At 37.4% G+C, this 27,801-nt stretch overlaps 1 protein-coding gene across 1 annotated transcript; it reads left to right on the forward strand.

Annotated features, from left to right (window-relative positions):
* LOC139962073 (uncharacterized) lies at window positions 1-27,193 on the forward strand. Its single transcript, XM_071961925.1, has 23 exons — window positions 1-213; window positions 1,790-1,865; window positions 4,702-4,796; window positions 6,178-6,587; window positions 8,188-8,481; window positions 9,502-9,714; window positions 10,927-11,221; window positions 11,529-11,707; window positions 12,179-12,646; window positions 13,190-13,413; window positions 14,087-14,180; window positions 14,707-14,880; window positions 16,396-16,684; window positions 18,022-18,238; window positions 18,702-18,870; window positions 19,650-19,890; window positions 20,520-20,651; window positions 21,354-21,562; window positions 22,279-22,477; window positions 23,352-23,523; window positions 25,167-25,216; window positions 25,853-26,113; window positions 26,724-27,193. The coding sequence occupies exons 1-23, from the start codon at window positions 117-119 to the stop codon at window positions 26,801-26,803; spliced, it is 4,638 nt and encodes a 1,545-aa protein (XP_071818026.1). The 5' UTR covers window positions 1-116; the 3' UTR covers window positions 26,804-27,193.
* Window positions 27,194-27,801: the final 608 nt, after the last annotated feature.

Raw genomic sequence — 27,801 nt, forward strand, 5'->3', positions numbered from 1 at the left:
TGGTTTAATATTTAAATGCTGTCTCACATATACACGTCGGATGACATAGTACAAGATATAAGGGCCAGGAACTTTGGAAACGCCAAGTTGTAATGTGGATTATATCGGTTAAATAAATGCTTGAAGTTTGTTATATGTCTAAGAAGATGGATAAACGGAACACAAGAAGAACTCTGAGGAATTTATTGGTATATTTATTCTCCATAGTAACAGGTACGTATATATACTAAAAAAAAATGTTATTTCAAAAATATTGAAGCTATATGCAAAATTATCTGTTCATTAATTTATTTTCACCCTATATGTATCTCATTGTTTCTATAGGTTCTGTATAATTATAAACATAATTATTTTGAGCAAGTATTCAGGCTGTATATGAAGCACATTTATGATGTTTAATGACGTAATAAACCCTTTATGCGTGTTTATGAGCAATTTAACTGTTTAAGCATTTTTTTTTCTTGACAGACATTGGTTTGATTTTTTATGTTATTTTTTCTTATATATAGTATTTGATGCTGTGTAATATCAAAATCCTACTATACTGCAGTTCGTTATGGATTAACAAACAAAGTCTTGTTTCTTCAAAAGAAATGTCGAAAATTTGAGATTTGAGATTTCTGTTTTCCTTGTTCTTAATATTACTATTCCAAATTTCCTCGTTAAACAAATTTCTCTAATTGAATGGAATAAAGCAAAGTGCGACCGATCGAAAGCGGCTGTAGTTATCCCTGTAAAGGCAGTTTAGGGTAAATGAGATATGATAACCAACAACTTTGGTTCTTTTTAATGTCATTTATAGTAGTACGTATACTTGTGAAACTTGTGAGAAAAAACATATCGCCAGAGGCAGATGACATAATTGTTTTGCTTCCCTATATAACTAACTCATCAAACGATATTGTGAAAAATGTGGCAATTAGACAATATGGAGGAGACAATTGTATACCACACGGTTATTTGAAAACCCCATCTCGAAATCTAGTCCCTAACTCGAGATATGGTTGATTGAGTGGTTTTGACTATTTTGATTTTATTTTGGCTATAGCTATAAACCCGCGCATACTCCAGGAAGTGGAGTACAGTGGGTAGTCTGCGATGTCTTAACAGCTAATGTTATTTAAAACCTTTACTTTCCTTTTATAATGGCCTTCTTTTAAATGTGATTTATGTGGATTGTTGCTTAGCAGCTGTCAATGTTCTCTGTACTTTAGAATTTTATATAAAAATAGCATAGTATTGTGTTTCTGGCTCTGTGTATAAATGTTGAAATATTATAACGGTATGAAAAACAAAAAATCAGCACAATTCTCATAATGACATCATTTACTACGCTGTTGTCAGATACAATTACATTACCATTAAAAACATTACCATATTATGTCAAATAAATGATTAAAACCAATAAATTGAAGATTAAAAATGCTATAAGGATGTGGTTTGATGCAGTAATTTTTCAGCACTTAAAATCAGCAATCAACTTCAGCCGCCTGAATATTACTTGAAGGAGGGGGGGGGGGGTGAACTTCTGTCCCTGGCGACCAACACCCAGAGCTAAACCGAAATATCGAAATTTAAAAAAAAATCATTATTTTAAGACCGATGTAACCTTAAATTTGATCAAGATGATTTTAAGCATTCGTAGAACATTTGTCCTTAGCATGTTTTAAATACAAACATTTATGATTTTTCAAATAATGATTACTGTACCATGTTGATCTGAATGATAATATTCAATATTCCATTAAATTAATTTCAATTTTCTCTCTATTTCTCTCTCTTTTCTAAGTTTTGCAGATGTTTGGCGAAGTTGAAGCTGTCTCGAATTGCTATAAAAATTGTGAAAATGAACCAGAATGTAGCAAGTAAGTCATAAATTTCCCTCTTTTTTTTTGGTTATTAAAAAAATCGTATTTTTCCAATAAAGAACTCCAACTTTTCAATGAATCACAGAATATCGATTTCATTTTCTTTTCATAAGAATTTATCGACGGATATCATTGACCAAAATTGATAATTGAGGTGAACAGTAACTCGTATGGTCATTAAAATCAATACAACACACTGCAATATAGATTAATATAATGCAGCACACCAAACCATACATCAAATGGTATAGATAATAATAGTTATAACCGCTTCCAGCAAGACGAAATACTCAACAACACTGCGTGGATTTTAAACTTTAGAAAAGGGGTAATTGACTCTGTATGGAGTGGGGTGAGAGAATTTCATGAAATCTCAATTTTATCAATAAAAGACAACCTTTCAGATCTTTGACAATACTCTTTACACAATATAGTTTCTTTTAATAGGAAACCGAGGAGCATATCCTAAGAATTCTCGTGACGCCCATTCCATTTCTACCATCGTTACGAGATATTAAATGTTAATATTTCATGATATTGAATAACAAAATCCTTGTGGCATCATGTGTAGCATCATGTTCCCCTCGTATAGGGGAACCGTGATACACACCTGACGATGATCACACAGTCACAGTCTCGATGCAAGGGGACTAGGGTTGAGAGCGGCTAAATCGTTAAGGTTGTTTGGTTCTCGTGCCCAGGTTCTATCCTTGGTGACTTTTTTTTTTGAATATCAAAAATCCTAAAATTTCACTTGAATTTCTACCTGTTTTTCATTGCAAGAGATTGAATCTTCATTTTCACACTTGTACCAAATGAACTGATCGTTAGTCTATAACAAGTGATAGCAACCGTGAACTCGTTCGAGTAAATGTATATTAAAAAGTACAATTATTATCATTTTTAAATGTAGCATCTCCGCTATCTGTTATTTTCAAGGTAAGACACTGATTTGTTTTTAAGACCAGAGTGTCAAAAATTTAGCGATCAAAATGTCACCAAATGGCGATTCATGAGAGAGACATGTTTAACTCATCCCATGGTATATCCATGATATCAACGCTTAAATTTACAAATGTATATATTTGCATTGTCGCTTAGATCCGTATACTTTTAAGAGTATCGATTCAAAGTTTTAATAAAGACATCAAAACATGATGAAACAGAGATAAAGCTTTGAACACGGGTTTACACCGTCAAGGTTAAAAATTGATTTATCTAACATGAAAGTGTTGAAAGTTAGACACGTTTTCCGGTAGACTTAAGCAAAAAAATAAAGAAATGTTAATAACATTTTGCTATGGTGAGTTCTATACATAGATACAGATAAGAATTGAACCTATCGACAAGATAACCTACATGTGCTTTGAAACAAATCTTTCGTAATTGCTGTAAATTTGAAAGCAAACATGCTTCCAGTAAAATTGTTCGAAATCAGCCCAGATAAAAAATAATCAGTTAAGAAAAGAAATATGTCCATTTCGTCGTTTTGTTGTAAAATACAAATGTACAAATTTCCCCCACCCCCCCCCAAAAAAAATGCTCAAATTCACTGTGAGTGATCTGGTCTAATTTCAAGTTCATTCAAACAGGGGGTATTTTGGTCATTGTTGTTGTTATATACGCATATCATGGTAGGCGGGTTGACCTAACCCTATAGAAAACGAGCCTCATCCCGCTGGACTAGCCGCGTATGTTTATCGCACATGTGTCATTCTTTCATCCTCTTAATAAATTATATAGAACGAATATATATATATATAATGTTATACGAAGTGTTGCATTGTGGGAAGATTGGAATTTAAGGCATAACCTTGCATAACACATTAGAAACCACGATATTACAGTGCAGCACTTTGTAGCGTAACTTAAATAGTTTGATAACTTCATCTGTGACATCGGTGACGCCGGATGTCATAGTTGGTAGCTTTAATATACCTGACTAAATAGTTACATTGATTTAGCGTGTTAGGCTAGTTTTGAGAACAAAACGATGCTTAGGATGACAAATATTGGTCAAAGCCAACGTCAGAACCGTCTTCCTTCCTGAATAATTACCGAGGTCGATATTTACAACGATTCTGTAAATATTTGTACAGAACACGGTGATATTTCGACTGGTTCTTTTCGGTTTGCTAGTAACCGGTTTCATCCGGGTATAGTGCCTCGTACATGACAGACATCGATTTTAGTTTTATTTACCATCTCCACGTCAGAGAGATGAATTCGTAAATAATTTCCTCTTTGTCAAACGAGAGTCGTTTTCATAACGATTCGTTACACAACATGATATAACGGATCTTATGCTTAGGCTAGGACACTTGAAAGTATTACAGGCCAGCTCAAATGTATTTGCATATGAGGGGTTGTTTATGGCAAAATTTAAGTCGCAAGTATGGAAAGCCATTCATGCAAAATTATACAGATATTTGATTTTGAAATATTTTCACATTTATGAAGTATGTGAATTCGGATGTCTGGAATATAATTTCAGATATGTGTAAGTTATGGTCAGACATCTGCAATATATCGCTATTTCTGCAATCTTTATTTAAGATCTCATGACTACCTTTACATAAGCGATTACAATTAAACTGATAGGCTATGTCCTATATTATTTCAGAAAGCTGATTGCACGCCTTGTTCAAGATAAACATGTTATTCTTATTAAAGTGTTTAATTAAAGAAATGTATCTTGTATAAAGAAATATAAATTGTTGGACGTGAATATTGCTTAAATTGGAAAATGTTACAATGGTATACAATACATGTTCAAACCTTTAATATAAAATATGATAAACAACTTGTGTTTTTATGCAATCTCCATTTGCAGACATACGGCACTGCAGTGTTACAACGGACAGTGTACAACTAGTGGAGATTGCGCATGCGCACCATGCTGGCAGGGACGAAATTGCAATACACCAGGTATTAAGTTTGAAAACACTATTGCCTATATGTTTAACCAAGTAAAGAAAATTAGACCACGGTCACACGTATAAAATTGCATCTTCCGACCATCGTTTCTTAACTATAGTCCGACCATATTAAACTAACTACGGTAGCGGTCACACGTACTCACACGACCTTGTACTATATTCTGACGATCGTTATTCGCGGACACATGCATCAGTGAGTTAAATATGCTTTTGCAAAGCAATCATGCGCAGTTGCGTTGGGTCGGTCAAGGTTCACGGTTTTGACGATGTTTCGCGGGTTTTTTAGTTGTAAGTAGTAGATCATGTCAGTGTTTATACTAAAATGCATAGTCGGACAACGCAATGGCGGTCACACGCATGGTTTTTCCTGCTAACAATGGTCGGACCATGGTTAATTCGGGGCTCAGGCGCGTATCCAGGAATTTGCCAAGGGAGGGGCGAACCTGTAGGCAAACTATCAGGGCCGTAGATTCTGCATTGTAAACTATCTAATCGTAGCGCCACCATGAGTTGGCGCTACGCGTACAAGAAAATTTTGGCTGAAAATGCCTCCCAGATCGCTTGAAATGGCCCCTCCCAGGCCTTGTAAGTTGCATCTAAGCTTGAAATTACTAGCATACCAAAAAAAATATGCTCAGGGGAGGGGGGGCGGTCGCCCCTTCGCCCCCTTGGCTACGCGCCTGTCGGGGCTAACGATGCTAATTACCATCTTTAGTGGACGATGGTCGGACGATCGTCAGACCATAGTAGACAGCGGTCACACGCAAACCGTACCATGGTCGGGCCATGGTCGGACCATCGTTATGTCTGAAAAAATGTAGGCCTACGTGTGACCATGGTCTTATATATAATGTAAGAGCTTATTGTATACATGATATATGTTAAATAAATCAGTTGTAAATAATGAGTGGTGTCGAAAAAGGTTTTCTCTATGTTTAAGGCAACTAGGCTAATTAGGTAGCTAGACTACCTAACGTTTGGTTAGAAATTTTGCCACACCTGTCGTGTTTTGACCACACTAACAAAGCGCCTAGATTTTTGTCAAGAAAGTGAAGTTTAATATGAGCTAATCATTAATGAATTGGATTTAGTAATCAAATTTCGTTACCCAAATTACTGTAGTATATAATTATTAACAATATGCATGAACAAAGTAAGTTGGAACATTTAACGCGTTAGACACTTTCATAGTCGTTTCTCAAACGGGCTTCTCTAGCTTCGGTTCGGTTTTTCATTCCACTTAATACAAAGGAATAATGCAAAGCGAAGAAAACCACCATAGAAATTAAGACACGAAAGAAGAGTAGGGGGAAAAATAATATTTTCATCATTGTCATTGATATTATTTCTTCTTCTGTTGCTTTTGTCAGCTAACTTCAACCCACCACTCCCTACATATGGATACAAAATGGAGGTTTCTATACCTGCTGATCAACCAGTCTTTGATGTTTTCCTTAATATCGAAACCAAAGATTTAGACGACGAGGCACGCTGTGATTATACAACATGTTCTTGTGTCGAAACGAACTTCGATATTCTTGCAGACGGTTACGCAGACAAATATTTTGGGATAAAGAAATTGGGAAGAAAAGGCGGTATTTATGTCAATGAGACAGCGCTATTAAAACCCGGGAATGTTTATAAAGTTATCGTGATCTTGAGTAACGAGGACGGCCTCCAGGCTTCAGAGGTCACTGTTCAGATTTCCATTTTGGAACCTTTCGGTTATGAAGATTATGATGCGCTGAACCAAATAGTGGAAAGAAATAGAAGAGCATTGGTAAGTGGAGTGAACTGTGTAAACTTAACGAAGGCCTTTGTAAGGAGAGTAGAGTATATGTAAACTAAACGAGAACATTGTTAAGTAGAGTGAACTGTGTAAACTAAACAGGGGCCTTGTTAAGTAGAGCGAACTGTGTAAACTAAACAGGGGCCTTGGTAAGTAGAATGAACTGTGTAAACTATAACCTTGTTAAGTAGAGTGAACTGTGTAAACCACACGAGATCCTTGTTAAGTAGAATGGACTGTGTAAACTAAAACCTTGTTAAGTAGAGTGAACTGTGTAAACTACACGAGATCCTTGTTAAGTAGAATGGACCGTGTAAACTAAACGATAACCTTGTTAAGAAGAGTGAACTGTGTAAACTACACGAGATCCATGTTAAGTAGAGGGAACTGTGTAAACTAAACAGGGGCCTTGGTAAATAGAGTGAACTGTGTAAACCACACGAGATCCTTGTTAAGTAGAGTGAACTATGTAAAACAAACGAGAACTTTGTTAAGTAGAGTGAACTGTGTAAACTAAACAGGGGCCTTGTTAAGTAGAGCGAACTGTGTAAACTAAACAGGGGCCTTTGGTAAGTAGAATGAACTGTGTAAACTATAACCTTGTTAAGTAGAGTGAACTGTGTAAACCACACGAGATCCTTGTTAAGTAGAATGGACTGTGTAAACTAAAACCTTGTTAAGTAGAGTGAACTGTGTAAACTACACGAGATCCTTGTTAAGTAGAATGGACCGTGTAAACTAAACGATAACCTTGTTAAGAAGAGTGAACTGTGTAAACTACACGAGATCCATGTTAAGTAGAGGGAACTGTGTAAACTAAACAGGGGCCTTGGTAAATAGAGTGAACTGTGTAAACCACACGAGATCCTTGTTAAGTAGAGTGAACTGTGTAAACTACACAAGATCCTTCTTAAGTTGAGCGAACTGTTCAAACTACACGAGAACCTTGTTAAGTTGAATGAACTGTGTAAACTAAACGAGAACCTTGTTAAGTAGAGTGAACTGTGTAAACTAAACGAGAACCTTGTTAAGTAGAGTGAACTGTGTAAACTAAACGAGAACCTTGTTAGTAGAACCTTGTTAAGTAGCGATCTGTGTAAAATAAACGAGAACCTTGTTATTTAGAGTGAACTGTGTAAACTAAGCGAGGGCCTTTGGTAATAAAGTGAACTGTGTAAACTTAACGAGATCCATGTTAAGTAGAGCGATCTGTGTAAACTAAACGAGAACCTTGTTATTTAGAGTGAACTGTGTAAACTAAGCGAGGGCCTTTGGTAATAAAGTGAACTGTGTAAACTTAACGAGATCCTTGTTAAGTAGAGCGATCTGTGTAAACTAAACGAGAACCTTGTTATTTAGAGTGAACTGTGTAAACTAAGCGAGGGCCTTTGGTAATAAAGTGAACTGTGTAAACTTAACGAGATCCTTGTTAAGTAGAGCGAACTGTGTAAACTAAACGAGAACCTTGTTATTTAGAGTGAGCTGTGTAAACTTCTTCTAATCAACAGTGTCATAAACGTACCTGTGTATAGGTTACGGAAGTACGAGGTGCTCATTTTGACCCTATATTCTCTTTTTTAATTCCTCGCAGTCGGATATCTCTCCTTTAGATGAGAACGACACCATCTCATTTACACTGGACGTCCTTTCCCCTACCCCAGGGAACATAACAAACATTACCGCAGGTACCCACGTAGACCTACAGGTTACTATTGGTATACCCCCAGCCGTCCAAATCAGCTTACTCAACTTCGAATTCTTTGCCGAAAATAATGCCTCGACCATCGGTGTCGTCTGCGAGCCAGGGGTCCGGAATACCGGAAGTTACATTACTTATGAAGAGGCCAGTCCTAGCCTAGATTTTAACTCCGAAAACTACTTTCAGGTGAGAACTGACTTCGACAGGCGGCGGAGACACAGGGGAACGACCCCCCTCCTCCCCCTCCACTTTTGTGAAATTACCTTTAAACATGCCTCTTTATAAATTGGAAGTGCCCTTTTAGTTATTAAAACTACACATTTCTCCCTTTGTATGTGTGTGTGTGTAATTTTAAAGTTACCTTTTATCCTTGCGTTATTTTAATGATATTTTGAAATACACTAAAGGGTCATGCAGAACGCAAGGAAAGGTCTACTGACTTTCTGATTTTCGGTAATCGTTTGGCGTTCCATAGGGCTGTAGAATATGCCACGAGAAATAATCATATCTTTGATGTCGTGTGTTTTTTCTAACTTGTATATATTTGGTAAATCCTGTTCTCTACTATATAGGTATAGTCACTCTTTGCTTTACTGAATGGGCTAGTAATAGCATACAAGCGTGTAAAGTTCGGGGTGACAATTTTGTTGTTAATTTACGACCGAAAATACTTGTGTATATGTATTGTTTGTTGTTGTATATTCCCTCGGTATAAGTTTGTTATTTATCCTCCATATTTAATTACTTGTCCGTCTCATTTGGGTGGGACTCAAAAAGAGAGACCACCAAATCCCCCCCCCCCCCGCCACGCCGTGTCCCGTGCCTGAGTGTCATAATGGCAGTGGTGTACCTGGAATAGTTGGCACCCGGGCGGATTATTCTTTTGTCACCCCGTGTAGGGGATGCCGTCCTGGGGAGAAATTTTTGTTTATGTAAGGTGGATTAGATGCAAAAATGGTGCTATCTTTGGTAAAGCGTTGAACTGATTATATGTTTTGGAAGTCTCATTCTTCTTTCTCTTATTTATTTCTCTGGGTTTATTTTTTTTTGGGGGGGGGGGGTCATGGCACCCCCTGACTGGTACCCGGGCGGACCGTTCCCGCTTAGTACTTCACTGCATGATGGCAAATACAATGACACAGTTTACAATTAGATTCATCTTAGATTATATTTATTTTTTCAAATTTATATTTTTTTCCCTTTTAGGCGGAGACAGCATATCTGACGTTGACAAACGTCACCAATTCCAATACTACGTCATCGGACCAATTAGAATTAGAATTTGGGGTGACCATCTTTAACAGCTCTGAATTAGCTATGGGAGAGTTAAACTGGATAAGTGTTGGCGCAGAATTCTTAAATTTCTCTCGAATCTGGGTAGGGCAAGTTGGACTCTTTGTCGATCCCTATGAAATGGAGGTAAGGTTGTTTTTAAATTTGTGTTTTTGCTGTCCTGAGAAATATATCTGTCTATTCATGCAGATAATACAATGATTCATATGAAAGGCTTTACTATTTAGGACTCGACTCTGTTATAAACACTTTGTTAAACTAGACATAATTGAACTTGCAGGCAAGTACATCGAAACCCAGTTTTTATCTTATATGGGTATCAGTCAGTTTTGAAATTGCCCCTTTGTGACGTCGTTGTGGGGTTGTCGAAATTGATCCATATTTTAATGTACTTTCAAATTGATCCGATTATAAATTTTCGATAATAGGTGGCAGCAGATATGCGGTTCCCGTGCTCGTATTGTTAGAGGGATTTTAAAATGGTGACGTATTTTGAACACAGTCAACATCATTCTCCATGGCAAAGTTAGATATTTATCTGTGCCTCATTGTCCCAAGTCACGATTTAGGAAACCTTATTGCACCATTAACAGTATGAATCGTGTGAACTAATAATATAGTTGGTTAGAGGAGTTAAATTGGCCAAATCATCCTTCCATATTTCTCATTACAGTAGTGGATAGTAGGCCTCTGTAACTCATATGAGTTACATATTTCATAGTTTGATATTAATTGCTCAGATATAAGGTTGATTACTTATGCGCAAATTCATTTCCCCCGACGTAAAGATAGGTCTATGTCATTTTGTTGTTTGGGAGATCGGTGGCCGGATGAGGATAGGTGAGCTTGAGAATTTAGTGATGAGACCGGTCCCAAAAATCGGAACCGGGTACCCATCTCCCCGTCCGGTCGCCCCCCCCCCCCGGAACCCGTTCATTACGTATTCAACCTGAAACTCAAACCGGCCTATACTATAATATACGCCTAATGTTACTACGTATATTTGCTATGTGGGCCTTCCACTTTTGTTGACCCGTACGGCGCAACATTTAATCATTCTTCGAACGAAACCGTAGCAGTTACACAAAAGTATCCAAAGTATTGAAAACCGGTAAGTAAGGAAAATGGAACTTTACTGATATATTCATACGCGTGCAACAAAAGTGGGCGCAAAACCAAGTGACTAAATCTACAATTCTTACAATCGAAACTGACTGCTTCGATTAATAATTTGATCCCTCAAAATATGACCATGTATATTAATACTCATTATAATAACTGATTCCAATCATCACTTTCATATTTTAAATTTTAATTGTCTTTTGGTTATGTTCACAGATTATCTCCAGTCCAGTACTTGACTTTAATGAGACAATCACCATTAACAAAGGCGAAAGCGGCGTGATTACTCTACTCATGAATATTTATGAGCATTCTTACTCTCTAGAGGTAAACGCAAGGATAGTAGCACCAGTAAACTCACCAGTATTCCACATTTGTAAACTCGGTGTGAGAAAAACTGGAGATGGCTACTGTCTGGAAAATTCTAGTCCTGTCCAAACCTTTACCGAAGATATGGTCACCGGATACAATACGGACGCTGTGTTTGACTTCAAAGAAATTATATATGGAGGTAAACACATACACTACCTTGTTTCAACTTGAAAAAAATTCTTCTATAGAAGATACATATACATTAGCTTACAGTGATTCTGAACAGGGAACAAAATTGAGCTATGACAAAATTTCATTTAGTATTGCCTCAAGATTTGTCGTAAAGGTACAAAAGGTGGGGGGGGGGGGGTGGCAAAATTGGTTAGAATGACCTTTGTAACAATTTCGTTGTAACCTCAGAGCGTTACTACTTTTAGGAGCATTTATGTCTTTAGTTTTTTATGTTCTACAAGTCAACTTTTGATAAATCCTTTCGTTTCAATCAGGCCAAAATGGAGACATGGTGAGCAGTTTAATTGTAATGGACCTGCACGTCTATCTTCCTGACGTGGCCGATGTACTCCCGGGTGAAACGTACGCAGTGCATTTTGATGTATACATCGATGGAACCATGCACACCGTCTCGGACACATTTTTAGCAGGGGGTAGTGTAACCCCAAGCGAAGTAAGCGTCCACTTATGTTTAGTTGCAAAAGACATTTGGAATGTTTCATATATCATAGCATTTATAACACGTTGCACTAAACTAATCTTATTGTATGCTGTTTTGTGCTTTTCTAGTTGTTTCAAATTTGTTTTCGAGAAACATAAAAGATAAAACAAAGAATAAAGCAGAATATAACGTATAAACGTGTAGCTAATGAAGAAGAGAAATTGTCTCAAACACTACAAAACACGCTACAAAGCTTATATCTGATATCTAGTGAATTTCTTATTTTAACATTTGATTTTCGTTTCCAGTTTTTAACATCAACCCGACATACCCTCAGTGGAGCCAACGGCGATGATGATGCCATAATACTTGTCACATAACGGATAAATATGGAAGAATTAACTCGATTTTACTGTGTTATCATATTAAAACAAAGATCTGCAGGCTCTGCTAAAAGCTTCTTTCTTTTTCTGTTTGCCGCAGAGTCCCCTCCTCCCCGCATTTGCGATAACTTTCCCAGAGATACAAGACGTGTTTAATTACTCACCTAACGAGTTACTCCAACTGAATGTAGCTATTACCTTCCCGGTTGGAATATATCGCGATATTTCGGTAGAAGTGTCAGCGACAGGGACGGGGGACCCGATATCCTTACTCTCGGTGGAAACTACCCAAGTCGGATACAACCTAGGATGTTTCGACACTTGCCAGTCTTTCCAACCGAGAAATGAATGTCCAGTTGCGACTGACGTCATTACAATGACACAGCCTGTCATCAACCATGGACTTAGATGCTGGAAGGGTGATAATGATCTTTCATTTAACATATTCACGAGAATCCCTACCGTCACACTGGGGCTTCAGACTATTACTGTGAGAGTGAGGGTCGAATCGACGCTTGTCATAGCCGATACATTTGACGTCACGGTTGTCGACAGGATTACAGTACCGGTGAGTTCAGTAGGCACTTTATAAACAAAGTAGTAACCGCAAGGTATAATTGATTACTGTTTATGACTGAAGTTAGACGGGTACAAAATGAACATGACCAGGGCTCGAGTTAACCGACGGGACTGACAGCAAATTGGAATTGTGGACCCTACCACTTCCGGCATTGCCCTTACATAGCGCCCGTTCCGACGGGAACATTTATTGCCGTGCCCCTTATATTTCGACCATTAATCGTAGACTTACTGAATATACCTAATCGATTGTGGAAGGTGTTTATAGTAATTAGTGTTAAGTTTTTCAATTTTATGTCATTTTTGGGTAGGTGTTTTCCCTCCTTAATTCGAACAATTGATATGCCAAGACATTACGTAATAAAGCAATGTTGATTTTGTTTTTTATTTATTCGCAATTTGAAGAATAGCTGAATGTGACCGACCATTTGTACGTGCATGGACATCACACTACAACCTTGGTACGTTCTCCTGTTTCATTTCTCCCAGTTATTAATCATTCTTCTGTTTATCTGTTTGTTTTTACATATAGTCGAATCTACCCTTGATATCATCCGATATTGACAGAGATTTACTCATAGATGTAGCTAACAACCATGACACCACCCTGCAACTTGTTCTGCCAGCGGATACAGAATTCCATTACACTTTACAAGTATCAAGCGATGTTGAATGGTTTGTCGTAAAGGAACTGAACTTAACATTAATGGGAAATGACTTAGTAGGAGACCTCGGTGCCTTAGTGCAAGTAGACAAGTAAGTACATACTTTATAGCATAGCTGGTTGACTTTCATCATGATACTGTTATGCTAACCACATTCAATAAGCTCACATTATTAATGTTCTCCGCAATAGTCTGTAAAGTGTTGTATTTCGTCTGTAAATGACGAAGCCTCAACAGTAAATAAAACTAACAGGATTAGCTCCATTCTTATATACAAAAAGTCAGCTAGGTTATTGGTACCTCTGCTATAAAATTGTGGTGAGTTTATGCTAAGTTTGCTTTTTTCTTCAAAAGAGAATCCTCTTTATTTTGCTCGCAAGATTCTAAGCATTTATGTGACATTACTTAACGAAATTGACAACAACAAAAAACACCGTTAAAACGAATATGATAACTAAATAAATAAGCTGCAAGTAAAACGGTAAATGACATGTAGGTACATTTCTTACAACTTCATCTCTGTACTGTGAGGCTCATTAAAAGTAAGTGCAGTTGCATTTAAGAATACTCAAGAAGCTATGGGATACCATGCTAACCGAACCAGACCCAATTAGAATGATAATTATTTGCTATTTATAAACGGCAATTAGAATATTTCCATTATTTGATTTATAAAGAAAACGAATCTAAATTTAGGTAGCTATATATCGCTGCATATTCATAAGAAGAAGTTTTATTCATAATTAATTTTATTCCATATAAAGCTTCACAGGAGGAATGTATACTGGATCCTTCGACCTTGGCTACGTAAACATCATTGCTTTGTTTCCCAACGAGACATCTACTGAAGACAGTACGGTATGTACGGTGATTTTGAATTAAATAAAATGAATAAATGGTTAATTTTATATCCAATGATATGTGTATAAAAACATATACTATGAAACGTGTTTAACTGACTACTATTTTACATGATTACATGTGTATATTAAAAGCAATAAAGAACTATTTTACGCGAATTAGCTTTAATTTGCATCCGGCATATATTTATATATATATATATATATATATATATATATATATATATATATATATATATATATATATATATATATATATATATATTTATATATATATATATATATGTATATACATATGTATATATATATATACATATGTATATACATATACATATGTATATATATATATTTATATATATATATATATATATACATACATATGTATATACATAAATATATATATATTTATATATATATATATATATATATATATATATATATATATATATATATATATATATATATATATATATATATATATATATATATATATATATATATATATTTGTTTGCTTTGTCTATAGATCGCCTTTGACGTCATCCTTGGTTTCATGGATGGTGCTTCGGTAGACGACGGACAGGTTGCAAATATGACTTTTGCAATCATAGCAAGTGATGGCGCTCCAACTCCAACGGAGGATCAGGCCGAAATACCATTTACAGTGACAGCAGTTAACTTGACAGAATTTAACATAACGGTAAACATAAAGTACCCATGCATGTAACGTGATTGAGGGTGGGTAACAGAGCAGGAAAAAAGGACAATAGATTCAATTAACAACTGAAAGCTTTGTCCTTCTTGAAGTTGCTTGTAAATTAGGCATATCCAGTCTGATAAACACTGACTTACACCGTATACACACAAGACCACAAAAAACTACAACAAAGTAAATAACTCTCGGTCTATAGATTAGTTAAAAGCCACCGGTTCCAAGTACATCTCTTGCTTAAAGACATACTCACCATTACAATACATCAGAGACGCACCCCTTTTGTTTCCCGAAAGAGTCACACTTATGCAAACTTCAGACGCGGATCACAAATACGTTAATTCGTCCAAGAAGGTAGCATACAGAAACGCTGTACTCAAAGCCGAAGAGTTCGTTGGTACAAATCCTTTGGCCAGCGACGGCTAGCCCGTCATTTCTCATAAAGGTAGCTACTAATAAAATCCTAAGGACCTGCACTGTTTGTCAATGTTAGAAAAACAAACAGTCAACAGGTAAAATAAACTTATCAAAGGAATATTAAAATTATACTTGGTACTATTAAATTAGTAAATGTTGATAATATAATGTAGTAAACAAGCCTTTAAATGTTAATATATGTTGTGTTTGATACAGACATTGTAAACCCCGCATACCATAGTCCATGTACCCTGAAGCTTTTTAGGTTAGTCCATTATGTTGAGAGGGGTAAACTTAATTGGCTTTAAGGAAAAACAAAAATGGAAATATGCTTATAACGAAAATAACTGCTTGTACGGCAGATGACGTATAAGGAACACATTTATACTTTATGTATTATGAATTAAGATCTGATTTGACTTCTTAATAAATGTGTATTGCATGCTAACTTTACAATTTACGAGAAGAACCTGTGATCAATCTAACGCACTACATGTAGGGCCCCTGTAATGTAATCTGCGAATCAATCAGGTCACACATCCGGATTCTATGCATGCTAAATTCTTCCATATCGCCTTAATTACGGTAACTTTCGGAGGAACATGTCATACTGTAGCTTTTGATTGTACTTAGAGGGCGGGGAGGGGGGTTAAGATCATATGTCGTCCAGGGGAGGGGTCAAAGGGAAGAGGTGGCCCCTATCCTTTGAGAAATTGTTGGTAATGCTTAGATGTAATACGGCAGTGCCATATTTTTGCAACTTTTGAAACAATCTTTAAGAATTTTCGATTCAACGTGGAATTGTGACCAAGCAAAACATATCATCATCAAAATGTATTTTAAAGTTAAAATTGCATAAGTGCATGGCGTTTATTATTAGTATATAGAAATTGATTGCGTGTGAATTCGTTAGGATATAAGTATAGGCTTTCTCCCTCATCGACTTTCTTCTCCACCCTGCTGACTGTACCAATGGACGAAATGTAGCTAAACAGAGGAATAACTGTTTTGAATCTGGCCCAGCTATAAATTAAAATTCAGGACTTATGCAACCCTACAGCATATATTCTTCTTTCAATTTTACAGTCTAAATTCGCATTTACGTGTCCCGGATCGGCTTATGTCTTACCTGGCGAAATAACCAGTTGCTTCCTGACGATGAATTTTACAGATAACAAAGAATTTGTCATTTTTGATGTCGAGGCTTCACCAAACGCAACCGACTCTGTAGGAATGACAATCCATTCCTTTAAAGTCATCGGCATCGGAGCAAATTTGATGACCAGTAGGGAACCAACATACAGCTATGAATATGTATTAAATAATGCACAATTGAATCGACTATCTGTGGACTTTGGTTTCATTACCAATAACAGTAAGTGGCTTATAGCTTGTGTGGATTTATTTTAAATTTATCGAAAGTTGAGTTTACGCAAGAGTCAAAGTTTCGATGTTTGGCTGGACGTTTTTTTTCCTTTCTTAAACTGTTTGATGAAAGACGTAATTGAAAAGTCTATTCACCTTTCTTTGTTATAAACAGGACGAATATATAGACTTCATTATGGAATAGCTTACTGTACTGTGATAACATCGTTTGTGGTTTCGATGACAAGAGATACGTGTGCAGTCACGATGGCGTGGGTGCGTGTATGCGTATATATATGCGTGTGTTTATGTGTGTATGGGTGAATGTATGTATGTTTGACGCGTTGCTTGTAAACACGATATCCCAAGAAGGATAACTTTGATGAATCTCATACTTGATATGTAGCTGCCCCATATTGAGTAGAAGAAGCATATTGCTTTTGGTGGATGTCAAAGTCATTTAATGTCAGCAGAGGTCAAATTATGAAAACATTGTTAACACAATATCTACAGACGGGAAACTTTCACGAATCTCACGCTTGGGTATGTATGTGTCCTATATTAAAATAAGGACCCTATTGTGTTTGGTGGAGTTCAAAGGTCATTTAATGTCACCAGAGGCCAAACTTTGAGAAGCTTGTAAACACATTATATCCAGATGGGGAACTGTAACGAATCTCATACTTTGTATGTGGAGCCCCTATCAAATACAAGAAACCTATTATTTGTGGTGTAAGTCAAAGGTCATTTGATGTCATCAAAGCTGAAGTTGTGAAAACCTTGTAAACACGAAATATTGGAAGCCTTGCAAACACGACCTGTGTTTATCATGTCATCGTGTAGTTGAACATCAAGATAGTGGTTCAGGAAATTTATGTTATAAAAGCGGTACTGCTGGTGACACAGCAGAAGTCTAGTTTGATGAAGTCATCTATATGCATTTTTGCGTTCTGGTTATTAATTCGGTGTGGTCGAGGGAGTTGTAATGTAAGGTAAGCGGATAGCAGGCAAATTAAAAGGACTACGAAAAGTTAAAGGTCGTGCTGTAAATTTTTATCTTTTATATTTGTTACATGACTCAATTTCGCCGGTGTAATATTTACTGTACTAACTAAGCATAGCTATTTGTATACACTCAATCCCTAATATAGCTTACACAGGTCTACAAAAGTCGACAAAACCAACGGAATTTATGTATTTACAAGCACAGCTGTCTACTTAAATCAGACGTTCTCAAATCTACAATTACAATAGGATTTTATTTTTAAGAAGATTGGACAGTTGAAAAAGAGAATGAGATCATTCTAACAAATTCTTTGCCACTTTTGCTTTTTTGTTACTTGATAGAAACTTCTAGCGATCCAGCTGATAACCAACTACAAATGGAAATAAAAGTCCAGGCCACAGATACCACAGACAACGAGAACGGAACGGACCTTATACTCGGAACAGGTGCCTCGATTAGCGATAAGCTTATATGGGTATCATTCACGACATTTAACATTGAAAGAACAGGTTCGGAAACACCGCAATTGGATTACAACTTCACCGTTGTAGATTCTGGGTAGGTCAAGTTGAATTATTTTGTAATTTTGTGGATATTAAAAAGTTGTTGTCAAGACTAACTGTTTCAATATGCATGTAATAAATATTTCAACTATAGAGTACATCTAATCTAAATAACACCTCCCTGATCTAACTCAGTCGTAACAATAATTTACATTCTTAGGGGGAAGGGGAGGGGGAGTGGAAGGTGAGAGGGCTGGATGGGTTATCCAAGACGATTGAGAATTAATCAAATGAAAACTCCGTCAGGCTAGCATTTCTTAAAGTGCACAATGCATTACATTTCATTTACATTACATTTATGCTCCCTCGTCTTGAAACCGAACTATGAATGGTCTTGATATCAGTTACTAATGAGTCCTCCCTTGTGTTGTCTATACTTGACACAAATATAAATCGTTATCCATTATACGATCTCGCAAATTCAGCGATATCTATACTTCTTTATGTAACACATGCAGGGATATGGTAACATATGATGTTACAATACAACACGAGCTTGGAGTTTCATCTGCCGAAGTCTCCGCTCTTACTTTGACCATTTTCCAGCCTCCATATTTTGTTTATGAGAGCAGTTCGTCTGATATTGTGTTTACGGCAACAGATTCTGGAAATAGTCTGGTGTTATCGGTTCGTATTGAACTCAATCGTGTCCGACACTTTCAATCATTCATTCATTCATTCATGCATGCATGCATTCATTCATTCATTCATTCATAAATTCATTCGTGCGTTCATTCATTCGTGCATTCATTCATTCTTTCACTCACTCACTCATTCATTTATACAATCATTCATTCATTCATGCATGCATACATGCATGCATGCATGCATTCATTCACTCATTCATACAATCATTCATTCACTCATTCATACATGCATACATTCATTCACTCATTCATACATTCATTCATGCATGCATGCATTCATTCATGCATTCATTCATTCATACATGCATTCACTCATTCATTCATCCCTGTTTTTTAAGTAAATATTATTTCTGATCGAGATTTTTTCTCGAATAACTACTTTCCTCCAATGTTGGTTGAGTAAACATTTCTTTGTTAACGATAATCAGCTCACCTCTTTTCCTAATTACACGGTCGCTCGTGTAAGCTGTCATGTTGTTGGAGCCTGAATGTTGATAATTTCTCTGATGAAGAGGGGAGGGGTGGTTAGGTGGTGAGTGGGGTGCGTCGATTCAGAACGACTAGATAGGTATAGTGTATCCTATAACTCACAGAGTCTTGTATCTGTTATAATGGGAGACATCAAACCACTTGCCAAAAGGAGGGGAGGGGGGGGGGGGGTAATGAAATGAATATATGAAGAGAAGAACTTTAATTATAATTCACTTCTTTTTATTTTGTTTCTCTGTTTGTTTCATTGTTTATGTACCTTTGTTACAGATTCCTGAACTGCTCTTTACTGATGCTATTAGTATTAGTGTGGTTTACTCACGTGACTGCACCTACATGTTCACCTTCAAAGAGAAATGGAAAGCCACAAGTCTGCTTCAGATTCAATACCAGACTCATAATCGAGATATAAATGGCGTCGTTGATTCTGGTACGCCTCTGGGCAACGTAATGAAGGAACCATTACAAATCGTCTCATTTGACTTTAATGTCAGCCAGTTAATTTCCAACGGTAAGACATTCGTCTCGGTTACACACACACATACATATAGGTATATATATATATAGCCTATATATATAGTCTATATATATAGCCTATATATATATATATATGTATATATATATATATATATTAATAATATGAAGATATTTCGCGGAATACACTTGTCATATAGGAATATATGTGATGCATCCTGCTTTCCAGATAAATTAGTTGTTTTTTTCATACCTCCTGGCTGATTATGAAATCGCAATAAAACGTAAAGATATCGATCTTCTGGTGATAAATCATTTGATCGATCACAAAGTTATATGTACAAAGAAACCCCGAACATTTTCCGTACCATCGTCTTGTCTGTGTTCAGCTGTACAGCTTTTAACTTTACTACACGATATGTCTAGTCATTACACTAATTGTACTAAAGACCTAATGTAAGGACGCAATGATATCATTCATATTTAGTGGTTCCTCATTGGCTCCTCGTCCGCCCCAGACTTAAGGTGCACCCATTTTTATCCTCCCTCTCCTCCCCTACATGATTACCGAATGGAACCACATGATTCTGTCGCAGTTAATCATGTAAATACAATTTGGATGTTGAAAATACAAATACAAGTACATCTTCATCTCCCCCCTTATAGATAAGAAACCTCCAACCTGTCTCTCACCGACAGCCCTGGGCATGGAGAGTGGTAGTATTACTGATTGTCAGATTACGGCCTCACACAACTCTTCTGGGATCCCTTTCAATGCAAGAAGAAATGGATTATCTGGTATTAGTCTTCATTTGTTTCTTGTGTTTTTGTAATCAAGAGCACTTGATGAGATGAGTTAAAACCAAGATAAGAAAATACTTCATTTTTACCTCATGTTAAAATAACATCAATTTATTCACTCACCAATTGATAAAATTAATTATTGAGTCTAATTTTGTTTTGAAAAAAAAAATGTCTTTAGGAACCTCCGCACTATTGTTATTAATCATATGTAAGTCCATGAGAATTAGGAGAAAAGAAACTGGATACCTTCCAGTATAAATGCCTGAAGGAAATACTTCAAATGAGATACCCACAGACCATCAGTTATGAAGAGATTGAGAGAGTGACCAAATTGAACAGGATAAGTAATGAAATCAGGAGGAGAAGATGGAACTGGCTAGGACATGTGCTGCGAGAAGACAGGGTAGACTACAATTACGTACTGTAAGACGTCTCGGCCTTGTGTGCCTCTTGGCACAGAGAGCGTTAAGATTAAGATTAAGAAGTCCATGAGAAGATGCTAGATCCAGTGTTCTACTCCACCCCACACCACCCCTACCCCCAAAACAACTTTCTCACCTTTTTGTAGCTTTCTTCATTCTCTTATTTCAGTGAAATACTATAAGATGAATATACTTTCCTATACTTCTTCATAATATTGTTCGAAATTACGGAGTTCATTTATCATGAGTCCTTTTGTTTTTAATACCATCACAGCCTGGACAGTTGGAAAGTCTGGACCGTATGCTGATCAGCGTTGGCTAAAGATTGATATTGGTCGGTTGTCCGTGGTAACGATGATCCAGACACAGGGAGGAATTGAGGCTTCAGTTGAAGGAGATATCGGGGAGTATGAAGTATTCTACAGCAGAGATGATATCGTGTATAAACGAGGCTATCATATGAATGACTCCACTCTCAGTGAGGTAAGACATACAACTGGACGCTGTTATAAGTATGAAGTATTCTACAGACAACTAGACGCTGTTATACGTAGTTTACACAGGCTGCTTCAAAACTATTCGGAGCATGCGCAATCAACCCTAATGTTAATTAAATTGGTGTATACTTTCTACATTTCTGTTCTAATGGGCAAGTGTTACTTCTGTGGATTACCCATCAGTTAGCTTATTTCGACTTCTCACTCGTTATCCTAAACTGCTAAACTCTGAATAATCCAACTTAAGAAGTTAACACTTAACCAGCCTGCTGAAAGGTTCTCCTAAAAGCCATTAAAGCAATAAATAATGAAAATGAATAAAAATGTTATACAGATGTGCAAACGTGGCGAAAATGCGTTTCGAATGTTACCATGGTGACAAGGAGTGCACTTCGTGTATGTGTGTCACAATCCATTCAGAGGGACAAAGAAGTCTTCTGTTGTTGCTGAGATGTGAAGCATCATTTATTCACTTTTATTTGGATATTTATTAAAACCATAAACTGCACAATTTGTTTTGTTCGGATCAGAGCGTAATTTTGACATATCATATATAGAGGTCTGAAGAAGAGTTTGAGACAAAATGCAATATTTAGAAGATTTATGTAATCTGAATATAAAGTCGAGGTACTTATAACTGTGTACTTTCGATTTATAATACCGTATGTATTGTATTTATTATATGTAACTAACTGTTTATAGATATTTGACCATCGGCGGACCTATCCGGACCCTGTACCTGCAGATTATTATAATATACACACGACATATTTCCTGGCCCGTCCAGTTGAGGCGAGGTACGTCCTCATACGCCTCGGTGCAGATGATGTAGGGGATGATCGTGTGTACAACGCCCTCCGTGTGGAATTATACGGATGCTTTATAGAAGCACTACAAACAGGTTTGTAAGATATATAATTTAAGTTTATGTGTAGGTCTGTATGTACATATGAGATGTACTCACCAACTGTACAGTGTTCTTGGCCAATGTACTGACTTTGTCTAGTGTTTAGGTATCATGAGATGGACTCAGCAACTCTGCAGTATTATTGGCCTATGGATAAGCACACTTAAGTAGGGAGGTGCACCAATATCATCGGGAGGGGGGAGGGGGAGGGGGGGGGTAAGTTCAATTTTCACCAGAATCATCTCTTGTATTTATATCCATATACTGCAAAAGAAAAACATGAAACAAAATGACTTTGTTTATTTGTCGAGGTAGGCGTTTGTGTAGCGCATAGGGTAAAGAAATATAGGGCCGGCGGAGGCTTCGCCGAGAGCGTGTGGGTTATGCCCGTAATAGTTATCCAGCTTTAATATCACTCATGCAAGGAAGTTAACTGTTCGATAATGACGGATATTGTCTACGAAATATAAGCAAAACCAATACGGTAAGACTATATATAGTTCGAGATTGCATGTATAACCTTGTATGGAATCTAATTGGTTGATTGTCTGGACGTCCTTTCTTAATATGTATTCTTACAGATTGAAAAGTCATTCTATAATATAGTATGCATTGCCTGTAGACTACGTTTCAAGAAAATGCTCTCAAAGATAAAAACTCATGGGAATGAAACTAAACAATTTCACACACACGCGCGCGCACACGCACAAACGCACACTGCACGTAATGATGCGCAATCAGTTCCAGTCTCCCTTACTTGGGAAAGTGACTAAATTATAACGAATCGCTTACAAAATGGAAGTTTCCAAACAGATCTCCAGATATGCTTTTACTAACTTGTTTTCTTCACACTCTCTTGATCCATCAGATATCTGTCCAATTGAAAAGACATTTACCAGATTATCGGAAGAGTACGACAGAGGGTTCGTAGTGAACACCAATACGGATACGTTATACGTATGTAATGTGATGGTTAACGATGGTAGAGTCGGTTTGGTACAGGGAATACTCGACAAGGATACTTTTCTCCTAAAACGAGGGTGAGTATTCCAAATAGAGGAGCTCCAAAAATATGATATAAATCGTAATGATTCAAGTCTCATTGAAATCACTTGTAATATTAATAAAATTATTGTATTGCTTTTAGGGATATCAGAGAAGGTTCATTCTGCTTCTCATACCACCTCCCTCCCTCCCTCCCTCCCTCCCTCCCTCCCTCCCTCCCTCCCTCCCTCCCTCCCTCCCTCCCTCCCTCCCTCCCTCCCTCCCTCCCTCCCTCCCTCCCTCCCTCCCTCCCTCCCTCCCTCCCTCCCTCCCTCCCTCCCTCCCTCCCTCCCTCCCTCCCTCCCTCCCTCCCTCCCTCCCTCCCTCCCTCCCTCCCTCCCTCCCTCCCTCCCTCCCTCCCTCCCTCCCTCCCTCCCTCCCTCCCTCCCTCCCTCCCTCCCTCCCTCCCTCCCTCCCTCCCTCCCTCCCTCCCTCCCTCCCTCCCTCCCTCCCTCCCTCCCTCCCTCCCTCCCTCCCTCCCTCCCTCCCTCCCTCCCTCCCTCCCTCCCTCCCTCCCTCCCTCCCTCCCTCCCTCCCTCCCTCCCTCCCTCCCTCCCTCCCTCCCTCCCTCCCTCCCTCCCTCCCTCCCTACCTCCCTCCCTCCCTCCCTCCCTCCCTCCCTACCTCCCTCCCTCCCTCCCTCCGATGCCCTCGTCAAAATGATTGAAAGTTATTCTCGTGTACTCGTGCAGCAACCAGGATTCCAGTTTAGATGAGGTGTAATACGCTATGTGTAGATCGTGTAAACGATGGGCGGAAGAGTGAGAGTTAGATACAAGAAAGTCCCCCCCCCACCCCTCCCGTATACCACGATCGGTTTCGATCTTCCCCTTGTAATATTCTGATCGCTTATATCTGCCGCCCACATATCTGCGTATACAGTGTTAAAGCCATTTCTGTATACGGGGCCTACTGACGATAGTTTACGTTATATCGAATGTGGTTTAATTATTACTTCCAAAGAGTGTGTTGTCTTTCCAATGCTCCTGAGATAACATTTTAATTTCAGACGCCTCAAAAGTTAAAAATTACTTCAAGAGGGAATTTTCTTCTTACAAAAAAAGAAAAACGCAGTGTCAGGATTCGAAATAATTTCTCAATGTATTTGCCACATCATGTGGGACGATGTGTACACATGATCGCGAAAATATGTGGGCACGTTTAATTCGTATGAATAGCTGTATGACGCATCTATAGTGGTCCTGAAGGGACAGATTATAGAGTTACTGTGTTAGTATAACACAACAACACGTCAAAAATGCGGTGTTTGTCAGGTAGTCAAGTCACGTGCAACACAGTAACTCGACAACTTGATCATTTACGTCAAAGATGTAACGTTATCGACATAAATATAGATATAAATTTAGATGTCCCGTTATACTAATACGATAAGGCTACAACTCGTGTGTCCCTCCAGATCTACCGTACACAGTCAATCACAAAGTACGTCTGCATGGTTTATTAATTAACGTAGAAGAGTGCATCGATTTGAATATATGAACTTTGTTTGCTTCTTCATGGCCTTCCATGAAAATGTAACTGATGACAGTAAAGCAGGTGGTCCCCTCAGGCGCCTAAATACGTATAATAAGCCCAAGAACATTAACAATACATAATCCTTTATTTTCAATTTTCACAGAAAAAGACGAACGAGATGTTTCAAGACACAGGATACGTATGCTTGGCAAAGTAAGCAGTTGAAAATATAGAATCTTCTGAATAATGTCCCTAATGGCACTTAAATTAATTTTAATTTAACTTATATGAATTAACATAATTTGGCTTCTGGTAAAAATGTTTGTGTCGCCGATAGTATTGCGTCATAATTGATTAAATCAAGGCAAATCAGTGGAAGCTACAACTCTATAATAATTTCTTAAATACAAATGTAGATGGTAAGTGTACTTATAATTACGTTATATGTAATGTAGATTAATGAAACTACAAACTAATGAAAGAAAAAACATTGCAAAACACTTCACTTCCAAATGTCACACGACGTCATACGATATTGTTTCTAATCAATCAGTGAGAGTTACTCGGAGCAGCGTCAAGGAAACATAGCTTTACTTCATCTGACAATTTATTGTTCTAAGTTCAACTGAATGTTAGTAATGAAACGCAACCATCTATTGTAGGAAGTAATGAAAAGATCATTTACTTGCAGAAATAATTCGCACTATTTGTGAACATTACATTCAACAAACTTGTGTCGATTTCGTCTGTTTATAAATTGACTGGTTATTATAAATCACGAAGAAGCATTTCAAAGGCAGTTTTTGTTTTATTATACATTATCTATCATAGTTTCGTCTGCCCTTTCAGGTTTGGACGATCATATTAGAAATGTGATCGGTTATTCTCCGAGTACTGGTGGCGTTTACGCTATAGCAGGCTGCACCAATCCTGCATACATGGTATCATACGATGAGGGATTACAGTGGGTGGAGATCTCCAATGATGACTTCACTGATGCTCGTTCCGCGATGGATTACATTTCATATATAGAGCTGCCGACTGAGTCCACGGATGGATTCAACTTTGTCAACTCTAGTTATGTATACCAGAGTCATGGCAACTGGGAAGGTACATGTATACACTGATCTCCTTACATTATACCCTTTACAGTATATATTTTTATAGTTGTCATGTGTATTGAAACAAGTACTATATAGTTATACACCAATCTAATTGTGTACCAGTAAGTTGGCCTGACGCTTCGATCCTAGCAGGATCTTCTTCAAAGGCATTTTAGCCTTGAAGAAGATCCTGCTTGGATCGAAACGTCAGGTCAACTTACTTTTACACATTCTCTTACACAGGCTGTGTAGTGGATAAGCAGTTTGCTAACAGTTTTATTTTGACCAATCTAATTGATTAGATTTTCTTTTTTAATCTTTAGAAATGAGACCGATCAATTTCTGTAGATTATTGAACACACATCATTTGCTACAGATCCCAGGGGTGCACCAGTGTACTATAGTACAAAGGATTCCTGAAACTATTTTGGAAGTGAAATTAACCTGTATCGACGAACTCGGTCAAACTGCATGGTTCATTCTAAGTCTTATTAGAAACATCAGAGCAAGTATCACGTGACTATGACGTAACGTGATCATTAATATTCTTGTTTGGCATTTAAATGTAGTCCACTCATTTTTCTGTAATTTATTATTGTTTTTTTTTCTTTTAACAGCTTCTTTTGATGGCATGTTTGGACAACGACTTGGATCTCCCGAGAAGATTCTTGATTGGAATACTTGTTGCAAAACGTAGTTGAAAAGCTTTATCTGATTGGCCGAAAGATTCTTTCATTACAATTGCAACACAGCTGTTGGTTTTGCATATATACAATTTCATAGATCTCCATATACGACAGGACAACTATAAAGACAGGCAGACAGACATACGAACGGATAGACGGACAAATAGACGTCAGCGTTGTAAATAATATATCATTCTGTTACATACTGAATGCAAACGTTTCTAATATGCACATAATTAATTCCAGATATTATTACAGTCAAACTATTTAGAAATAGTAACTTTGATCATCGACAAACCTTCTTCATCAAGTATAACAACTTAATGCGATGAATTAAGAAGGTGCCAAGTAATTATACATAATTCTAATTGTCTTTCAATTTTTCATGTAGCCAAATGAGATGAGGAAAGTCTTGAATATTTGATGAGCTGTACAAATAAAACAAAAGTTATTACATTAACTTTGTGGGATACGCCCCAACATCCTTGTAACATATAGCCTCACTTACCATGCTAAGTTGAAAGACAATTTAATGGTGTAAGCATATCCCATGCATTGAGCATCTTGATCAGTATAACCTGCACTATGTATTTCTTTTGAGTACCACTCGTTAGCGTTGCTAAAAGTGAATACCACAAGGGTAAATGTTATTTTAATTTTCTACCTTAGCCTAAGAACTGATAACATACTTGCATTGCGCCCCCAATTGTCCTCTCTACGGTGACTATTCTCCCGGCCTTCCGAATCTACCAATCAGAAGCACATATACCGCACACGTGTTTCTATTAGTGTGAGTTAACTTGACATTCCTGACGAACTTGTCCCTCTCTGTATGATCTACGTACTCTAGAACCAACACGTCTTATAATTTGTAAAGCTTTGGTTCGCAACATAGCATACTCAACGGCGTAACATCATGGGGTGAGAGGTGGGGTGGGGAGGGAGGAGTGTGAGGGGTTAGGGGATACACGAAGTGGGCCCGAGCCAAAAAGAAGTACATAAAGCACAT

The sequence above is a fragment of the Apostichopus japonicus genome, chromosome 20, assembly GCF_037975245.1.
Source record: "Apostichopus japonicus isolate 1M-3 chromosome 20, ASM3797524v1, whole genome shotgun sequence".
Lineage (NCBI taxonomy): Eukaryota > Metazoa > Echinodermata > Holothuroidea > Aspidochirotida > Stichopodidae > Apostichopus > Apostichopus japonicus.